This window comes from Monodelphis domestica, chromosome 5 (assembly GCF_027887165.1).
Source record: "Monodelphis domestica isolate mMonDom1 chromosome 5, mMonDom1.pri, whole genome shotgun sequence".
NCBI classification, from domain to species: Eukaryota; Metazoa; Chordata; class Mammalia; order Didelphimorphia; family Didelphidae; genus Monodelphis; species Monodelphis domestica.
In genome coordinates this window covers 216881554-216892088 of record NC_077231.1, presented here as the reverse complement: position 1 = coordinate 216892088, position 10535 = coordinate 216881554, and the positions used below count along the sequence as shown (strand labels likewise).

General features: G+C 38.5%; 1 protein-coding gene across 1 annotated transcript; it reads left to right on the top strand.

Annotated features, from left to right (window-relative positions):
- The first annotated feature begins 1939 nt into the window (after nucleotides 1-1939).
- TAS2R38 (taste 2 receptor member 38) lies at nucleotides 1940-2908 on the top strand. Its single transcript, NM_001039873.1, has one exon. It carries the CDS (start codon nucleotides 1940-1942, stop codon nucleotides 2906-2908), a length of 969 nt encoding a protein of 322 aa, NP_001034962.1.
- Nucleotides 2909-10535: the final 7627 nt, after the last annotated feature.

Here is a 10535-nt window from a genome sequence, read left to right as displayed (position 1 = left end):
GGGGGAGAAAGGAATGAAAGAAGGAAAGGAGGGAGGGAAGAAGAAAAAGTAAAGAAGGTAAGTAATAGGCATGAGAATAGGATTTAGAAACCAGATAATTATGTTGATGACTCCTTTTAGTGAAACAAGAAACATAATATGTTAAATTAATGAACACTGAAATATTTGTTGAAATGTATCATATAGAAAAAAAAAAGAAGGTACTTTCAGGGCTAGAAAGAAGCAAAGTAGGTAATTAGAGGAAGAGAAGAAAATTTGCTCAGAAAAAGACTGACACTATCAAGAAGAGATTTCTTGAGCAACCAGCAAGTCATCTAGGATAAGATCAACAGGAAAAGAATATCATCTGGTCAAGGAGCTAGCCAAAAGACATGACATACCAAGAATATATTGGATTCAAGGTGATGGACATTCTTCATTAATGAAGGATTTCTTAAGAATTGGTTCTTCAGGTAGATAAAGCTGAACACCAACTACTCTGTAGCCTTGTGCTTGCTTATCTGTGTGCGATCGGTCATTTTATTACTCATCGTGACACTTAAGATTACAGACTTAGAATTATAAGGGGTCCCAGAAGTCATCTAGTCCAATTTCTTTACTTCACAGGTGAGGAAACTGAGAAGTTATTTGCCAAAAGTCATACATAGAAAAAGTAGTAGAAATCAGATATTAATCTAGGTCATCTAACTTCAGATCTTTTGGTCGAAATCTAAAGTGCACTGCAGATGCAGCTAGGTGGCTCAGTGGGTAGAGAGCCAGGCCTAGAGATGGGAAGTCCTGGCTTCAAATCTGTCCTCAAATGCTTGCTAGCTGAGTGACCCTGAGTATGTCACTTGACTGCCACTGGTTGCTCTTCCGCTTTGGAATCAATACTTGATATTGAATCTAAGACAGAAAGAAGGGATTTTTTGAAAAAAAAAAGTTCATTGAACCACTAAAAATGAAATAATCTTCTTGCACTCAAGAACACTGACTTTTTAACCTACTTACTCGGTGACAGTCCTACTACTATCACCGTTATTGTTTCAAGATGAACCTGCTCCTTGCAAGTCTTTAGAGGTAGATAGAAAAGTATTCTCCCACGGCCACAAGAGGGAGCCACAAAGCCCAGAGATGGTGGCTACAGTTGTCCAATGGTGCCAGAGAAAGAAAATTCTGTTCTAAATCAGATGTTGATTATCTTCCAACAAAGAAGAATGTCCTACACCCAGTGAAGAGCATGCAAATGAACAGAGATACAGTTTCCTATCAGATTCCTCTAGAGCCCTTGCTTTGCCTCCTGCCATCTTCCATGAGAATACCTAAGCAAATTGCAACCTTTTTTTCCAACATGTATTTGCCTAGAAGACATGTGCACAGATGGGTCTGGAAAATCAGGGCACTCTTCTATTTGCATCCTCATGGCAGGGTCCTCTGGAGAAACTGTAGCCTGTGTTGCACTTTGGTTTGACAAAAGTACGAATTTCACCTGTGAAGCAGCATCCGAAGACCTGAGCATTTGGAGCATGGGCTGTGTGAAAAAAGAAGAGGTAAAACCCAAACATTTCATACCCTGGAGAAAATTTAAAGCTTCCTCTTGGCAGGGCCTTGGATTTAGAGCTGAGAAGGATGTTGGAGATTACCAAGTTTAACCCCTCAACCCCCTCATTTTACTAATGAGGAAACAAGCAAAGAAAGTTTAAAGGAATAATTTGGGATCACATAGGTACTAAGTATAGGAATCAGGACTTGAACTCAGGTCTTCCTGTCTCCAAGCTCCACTGTCTGTTCACTGTGTCAACTCTACCATCTCTTTTTTTTTTTCCTTCTATTTCCAGGTCAGGAGAAGGTGAGCTAAAGAAGCAGTTCCCAAGTTAGACCTCCTCACTTTGTTCCCTACAGTGCTGGATGAATGACTGATTCATTCTGCTGGGGCTAATCCACCAAGTGAAGAAACAACATGGCCCCTCTGGCCCTAGCCATCACAGTGTCCTATGAAGCTAAGTGGATATATTTTTCCCTCTCAATCCTGGAACTGGCAATAGGGATTCTTAGCAATGCGTTCATTGTGTTGGTGAATGCCTGGGATCTAGTGAGGAGGCACCAGCTGTCCAAATTTGACTCTGTCCTGCTATGCCTTGGCGCCTCTCGGATCTTCCTACAGATTTTGCTCTTTATGGATGCTCTTCACCTCACCCATTTTCAAGTGATGAGGGACCCACTGAGCATCAAGTACAAAACCGTCATCTTATTTGGGATGCTTGTCAACCAAACCAGCCTCTGGCTTGCCACCTGGCTTAGCATTCTCTACTGTGCAAAGATTGCCCGAGTCTCTCATGCCTTTCTAATATGGCTTAAAGGCTGGCTCCTCATGACCATCCCCCAGCTGTTACTAGGTTCCCTGATTTTCCCTTGGCTCAGTTTCTTTCCTTGTATATGGAAACATTTTAGTTTATCCTACTCCAACTCTACAGTTTCTTTCTCTGGGAACATCACAGAGAATAGCATAAAGGAGAGATTCATTTTTTTCCATTTCTTTCTTCTTTGCAATTTGGGCAATATCTTTCCCTTCCTGCTCTTCCTGGCATCTTCCAGCATCCTTATCATCTCCTTAGGAAGACACATGAGGACAATGACAGCTCAGACTACTGGCTCTGGAGACCCCAGCCTGGAGGCTCACATCATTGCCCTCAGGTCCTTGATTTCTTTCCTTTTGCTCTATGTAATAGGTTTTGTAGCTACCCTAGCGGCAGTCCCCTTCACCTTACTTATTTCCAGCAAGATTGGGGTGATGGTATGTGTGGGGATAATGCTCACTTCTCCCTCAGTACACTCGATCATTCTGATCCTCAGCAACAACAAGCTGAAAAGAGTTCTCAAAAGCATTCTGTACTGGCTTCGGTACTTTCTAAAGGCATGCATAGTATAATGAAGAAGGCTCTGGACCAGATTTTGAGAGACCCCAGTGGTGATTCCTACACCTGGACTCATTTGATCATGGGAAAGGATCATGGGCTGAGACTCATCTAGGCCAGTTCCCTGGTCATTTAATCTAATATCAGAATGAGGGAGATATGTTAGGTCAAATTAACATGTTAATTAGTTAATAATGTTACCAAAAGAAGGATTGCTTAGTCATAGCATAGAAAGGGTACTCAACAATGATATAGCACTTAGTTTTGGTAGATGCCCTGCCCCACATCCCTTAACCCCCAAATCCTATTTTTAAACAGAAAATCATCTGGTCAGTGGGACAGAGTATGTTCACTATCTGATTTCACTCCAGCTTTGCTTTTTTATGCCCTTAGGTTAGATAGAGAGATTGATTAGATAGATAAATCATGAGAGAGACAAAGGCAGAGGGGATATTTATTAAGTGATCACTATGTTCCAGGCACTAGGAATATGAATGCAATTCTCTTCTCTCAAAGAACTTACAATCTAATGGAGAAAGACAATGCATAAAAAGGAATCGTGAAGGAAAAGGTACATTATCTAGTGGCATGTTAGGAGATGTTTAGGAAGTCATATGGCAGACTGGTTTATGAGAAGATGAGCCCTGGGGGCAAAGTCCACAGTTTCAATGGGGGTAGATGAGGCTCAAGGAAGGAACATAGGAATCAATGTGAAGATATGCCTTGGAGGTAGTGAGGAGGTTTGGTTCTAGACAAGATAAGAAGAAAGCCCACCATGTCAACATGGTCCAAGGTCTCCAGAAAGCAGCATCAACCACTTTGCAACTTGGTAGAGATGATTTCCTCAATTTTTAGGGAAAGAATTAGGCTAGCACACATGGCAAGATAATGAGTAACCCTAGTAGAATCTGGTTCTATTATGAAAAGCTTCTTCATTTCTATGTTTGTTTCTCCTGATTAACATAAATGAGAATATTCTCTCCTTACCTGACAAGCATTCCAAGGTGCCCCAAAGACAGAATTTAATAAAAAAATTATTTTAAACACATTTATTAAGCACCTAATCTTTGTAAAATATTGTTAGGTACTAGGAATATAAAGATCAACAAAAATTAAAAACAAAAAAACACTAGTCTTCACCTTCATTCTAATAGGAGACACGAAATAGTATACATAATGGCAAGAAAACTAAATTTGAAGTCAGAGGATTTGAGTTCAAATACTAGATCTGTCCTTACTAGTTTCATGACCTCAGATAAGATGATAACTCCTCTGTATTTCATCTCCATAGTGAACGAATTTATTAAATTGCTTTTTTAGGTCCCGTGGGTATCCAAATTATCATCCTATGAACAGAGGAGTAACTACCAGATAATATGAGGAAGGAGAAACTAGGGAAATCAGGAAGGATTTGGAGTGAGGAGATGAAGGATGATAGAACTTCTAGCAATGGCATAAAGAAAGCTCCATGGGCAATTTAAGCAAGTTAAAAAATAACACCTGTACCCTGTATTTGCTTCTAAGAGTTGAAAAAAAACAGAGCAATGGAATAATATTATGATATTTTCAGTTCAAGCTACAGTCTTCTTATAATATTATAACTATGGGTCAAATCATGTCTTCTGATACATAATAAGAAAAAAATGAATGCAAGACAGCCTATAAAATAGGGGCAAGCCATTGTAACCATTGAAGTTATATTTGAAAATATTTGATTCTGAGGCAACTGCACAATCTTTCCCAAATCTCATCATAATTTAATAGAATAATAAGGATCCTGCCCTCAGTTTCCAATTTGGTAAAAGAAAAAGGCTACACATGCATGTGTGCATACAAATGCACACAAATGAATGAATGAATGGAAAAAAAGAACAAATAATGAAACAAGAAGCAGAAACATTCTTAATGTTTCTTAAGCCTCATGTTTAATACATACCTGCAATTTATGGCTCAGTTTCTCCCAGTTTTAGGTGAGCATATACTAAATCTGATCTCAAGGGATGACACAGGAAGTCTGGGTATTCCATGAGGCAATAACATCCATCAAAGTGGCATTGGCTGACTGCCTGCAAGGGGAGCTTCTTCATTACAGAAAATAGCCACAACCCAACAAGAAGATTGCTCAAACTTGTTTTACTGCTAGACATTTAAGAGAAATTATTAGAAGGTGTTAAACTGAGGTGAAACGTAAAAATTCTAACTGGTAGTCTCAGACTGTCTGATGCTCTGATGAGGTTTAACTATCTGTATCCCAGCATATTGTAACAGATTATAGGTTAAATTACTGAATCTTGTTAGAAATGTGTTTGGGTCAAATGAGTTCATGTCAGTGTACTGTTTTGCATTCCTTTTTTGTGTAGGAATAAATTACTTTTCCTTACCCGATTCATATTATATATTAAGAACCTTTTTACTCATCCTTTTTGGGGAGGTCCAAGATGTGAGCCATAATCTAATTTATTGTAATTAAGTATATGGATTAGTAGGGCTTCAGCCAAAAAAGCATGAGCACTCCTCTTATTATTAGATGCAGGCTTTCCCAGAATTAAATGTGACTCAAACGGATTTCATGGGGACAGAATAGCACAGAGCAACAAGTAGTGGCAGTATCCTAGCCACTGGGACAGTAATTCCTCAAAATTAGTTCTGCAAACATTTAGCACAAACTAGGTGCCTAAGAGTTGAGGACATACAGAATAAATAAGCTAGTAAGGAAGGATTTGTAATGAAATAGGAAACAGTGAAGCCGGAAGAAAGAGAGAGACAGAGACAGAGACAGAGAGAGGCAGAAAGAGACAGAGACAGAGAGAGAGAGTGAGAGAGAGATTGAGAGCGAGAGAAAGAGAGAGAGAGAGAGCACAAGAGTTCTAGACATTAGGATGTTTTCTCATAGAATCAAGAGATCTGTTCTGTAGACCTGGGATTTAGCTATGGCTCTCTTTTCTTCCCCTTACTCTGATTCCTCTTGTGTCTACTTCAGTTCCCCTCTCATACTTCTTTTCCTGCAATATCAAGGGATATTCACATTATCAGAGAGTTAGCTCACAAAGGTTATTTTAATATAATAAAGGGAGCTTTCCATATAAAGACTGTCCTTACAAGAGTAGTGTCATTATTTTGGCAGAGCATAGCTTAAATCAAAAAACAGGCTGCTAACAGTCATCTTCAATAGTACTTTCTGGCTCATACTTTCAATTACTGAGTTTTTCCAGTCATTGAGAAACTAAAATTTTATCCTTCTGAGACTCAGATATAATTTAAGTATTTAATATAAGTATAATATAATACAAGTAATATATGTATATACACATATATGTATAAGTACAAGGAAAAAAGGGATTTATAGCCACTCACATCTCAACTCTTTGGTTCTTCTTCATTTCTCTAAATAGATACTCATTTCCCTTTTCTGGTAAAGGCAGCCCAAGACAAATGCTATAGAATCATAGAAATTCATTAAAATTTGAGGTGCTTTGAAAGATCACATAGGCCAGAGGAAGTAGAACCAAGATAAATGATGATCAAGAAATACAGCAAGCTCCTCCTACCCTGTCCTCCCAACAAACCTCTTCCAAGCAAATTGAGAAAAGGAACATGACTAAATCTTAATCAGAATTTAAAGAAAAAATCACAGTGTCATTTTTTCAGCCCAGGTCAACATGGGGAGGACAAATAGGGGTGAGGACCCTGGGGACAGGGTCTGGAAGAAACATGCCTTGCAAGGCATTCAGAGCAAGGGAAAAGCTGTGTACAGGGCAAGAAGGAATCCCAGATTGTATACAGTGGTTGTTTCTTTAGATGGATTATGGTAATGTAAGATTGCTGACCAATGAGATAAGGTGGAATCAGATTCTGTCTCCCTCCTACCTCTCCCTCTCACTTTAGTTAGTCTCTTCAGTTGGAATCAAACTCAGATTCAGACTGAATAAGTTGCCTGAATATCTGATAGATAATCTCCCTCTCTAAAGTTGTTGGAACAAGGGTTTATTTTAAGGAAGGGGAAGGAAAGGGAAATTGGATAGGAGAGAGGGGTTAGGACTTTCCCTGATCTTAAGTAAATTCTAAATTGAGCAATAAAATTATGGAATCTTAGATGAGGGATGTGACTAACAGTCTTAAGGATTTTTTGAGTTAATTCTTGATAATGTAGAGAGAAAATCAGGAACCAACAAGGAAAGGATCTTCTCAGTTCTTCCTCCTTCAAGTGCCAAGAGAAAGAGAGATTTTTTTCCAGCAGTTTGGGTATTTCTTTTAATTGCCTTCTACCGGTCACATTCTCCTTTGGAATGCCTCCTGATGGACAATTTTTCAAACTTCCATCCATTGCCTCTGTTTGCAGGTTATTACTCTCTCACAAGATCCAGTATAGAGGGAACCAAGCTTGAGTAGGGTGCAGTAATAGAAGAAGTAGAAGCTAGGTCTGCCACTCATTACCACGTGGGTCAGAAATTCATGGTGAATCAATGAAGGGACCTGAGCCCCTCTAGTGTGGGGAACAGATATGGGTCCAGGCTTTGTGCTGGGCAAATTCAAAAGAAAACTATAATAGTAAGGCCCATGCCCCAGGAGCCGAGTAGGGTCTCAGTTCTTACTTCCAGACCAGTATAAAGCCTGAAGAACAACAACCAGGACAGAAATCCCTGACTAAATTGAAGAGTGCTATTCTGTCATTCAGAACCAGCAGAACTGTCTAGTTAGCAAATAGGGACTGAATCCAAAAGTAGTTCATTAAAATTCCAAATGGAATAAGCCCATAAGACATAAGGTCCAAACCCATGTCAGGAATTTGTAGATTGAACTACTTTGGGAAGACTGAAAGTTTACATATCCCAAGTCTGAGATGTACCTGAGATTCTGGAATCATATTTGATAATGCCTCACGGGAGAGGGGGGCGGGGTTCCAGAGTTCCGCTGCTAAGGTTGGGGAAAATAATAAGAGGAAATACAAAGGTAGAAGAAAGATGGGCCTCACCTGAAGGTAAGGGCAAGGGAAAAGATAAGAATCACAGACACAGTCAGAGTGTGGGGTCAGAAGGGACCCATGCTGATGGCAATGGGTTTGAGTTTATTGCAAACTGGTGTATCTTTTAAAGGTGAAAACCACAGGAATTACAAACAATTGCCCATGAGAAAGGTTCATGGGAAAGGTAGCAAGAATGTAGATAGTGCAGCTGGTAGGACAATGGTTGGGGCAAGATAACAGTTCCAGAAATCATCCAGGATTCAAGGAACAGTCAGCAATCTTGTTATGGGAAATTAAAAGGAGGTGGAGGCAAGGGCACTGGAACCAGTTCTCAGGCAGACTGTGAGAATTCAAATTGTGACCAGGGCTTTCAGATCTTTATCTTAGATGGACCCAGAGTTATCAACCTGCAACAATAATACATCTACCTTAAAGAAAGTAACAGAACAACCCTAGATATTCCCTTTGGAAGTGTACAAAACCTGACCCTAGCAAAGTCTGAAGTCATAAAATAATCAACAAGAATAAAGGCAAATTTCAAAATAATAATAATCTTATCATAAAAAGTCAAAAAACATAAAAAACTTAAATCAAAACAACTCTGAGATATCATTTCACATTTAGCAGATTGGCTAAAATGAAAAAAGGGTAAAATGGCAAATGTTGGAAGGGATGTGGAAAAATAGGGATATTCATATACTATTGGTGGAACTTTGACCTGGACTAATCATTTTGAGAGCAATTTAGAATTATACCCCAAAAGTTATAAAACTGTATAAACATTTAGATCTAACAATACCACTGCTAGACCTGTTTCCCAAAAAGATCAGGGACAAGGGGAAAAAAATCCTACAGATTACAAAATATTTACAGCAGTTTTGTTTGTGGTAACAAAGAACTGGAAATTGAAGGGATGACTATCAACTGGGGAATGGTTAAGAAAAGTGTGGCATACGATTGTGATGGAATACTATTGAGCCATAAGAAATGATTAGTAGCTTAATTTTGGAAAAACATGGAAAGACCTACCTGAAATCACAAAGAATGAAATGAGCAGAACCAAGAGAACATTATATACAATGAAAAAATATTGTTTGAAGAATGATTTGTTTATGTCCTCCTTTGGAGAAAAACTGATAAATGGAAATAAGTAAGATGTAGTTTTATATATGTATAGACACACACACACACACATATATATAATATATAGTGTGAACTTTAGATCTCTCTACCCTACTTAGTCTAACAAAATCAGGAATGTCTACACCCATACTTAAGGATTAAGTATTAGGAGGATGGCCTATGACAGACATGTGCTAGCAAATGACAAATCAGAAACAACTGACAGACCCCTGGGCTGTCCTAAGTCAAGCTTAAGATATCATTGGTACATGTGAGATGCAGGAAAGTGATATAAAACCGTCTATATATTTTGCGTCACTTCCTCTCTCCCCGGCCTCTTTGAAGGGGGGTGGGGGGGAAGGTGGCTGACAGCAGCTTGCTGAGCATGTCGGCATCTTGGTATGGCGGCTGCTATTGTCCCGGTTTAGCAGTGAGTTTTCCTTGATACCATACTGGAGGAAGGCTAGTAATGTAGTTCAGTGAGGCTCTTCTTTGAGATCTCTCAGAGTTTAGGCTGATTTTTCTCTCCTTTACTTTCTTTTAGAGAAGCCTCTAATCTTCAAGGACCTAGTGACAAAGGACTTTGAACTTGCCTGGCACAGGACTGGCGGGAGAAATCCTATACCTTTCCCTCTCTCTTCTCCTTGATTTCTTCCCTATATATTGACTAAACCACCATATATTTCCAAACTGACTTGGGTATTTTATTTGGGAAATCCTCGGGCAACCAAAATTTAAATTTAGATTAGGTCACAATCCTAAATTATCCTTACAATAGTCAAATGATATCTTCTCTAATGGGGGAGAGAAGAGAGAGAGTTAATTTGTTATTTTAATGCAACAAACAAACATATCTCTAACATCTTTAAGAAAAGCATCATAAAAAAATAAAATTTTTTAAAATTTTTAAAAAGCATCATTAAAAAACATGGATTGAACACAAATTCAACTAGAATTTCTGAAAAAGATGAAGCAAGAGGAAGGTTGGAGGTTAATTATTTTTAAAGAATTAAGAATTTTATTTAATAAATTTAATGAGACTACTAGAAGAAAAAGATAGAAAAAGAAATTAGAGCTGTGGAAGAAAAATTGGAAAAGGAACTAACAGTTTGTATAAGAGGTACAAAAGGGGGAAGATGGGTAGCTCAGTGGATTGAGAGCCAGGCCTAGAGATGGGAGGTCCTGGGTTCAAATCTGACCTCAGACACTTCCCAGCTGTGTGACCCTGGGCAAATCACTTGATCCCCATTGCCTAGCCCTTACCACCACTCTTCTGCCTTGACTCCAAGATGGAAGGTAAGGGTTTAAAAAAAAAAAGTACAAAACTCTGCCCAAGTAAAAAATTCCATGATAATTAGATTGTATCAAATAGAAATTGAATACTCCACAAGACAAAAAGAAATAATAATAGAAAGTCAAAAGACTAAAGAAATGGAAGAAAATGTAAAATAGATGAAAATGTAGCTTTAAAAAATGATCTGAAAACAGATCAAGGAACATAATTTTTGAGAATTATTGGACTGCCTAAAGCTATGACCAAAAAAGCTTAAATATTA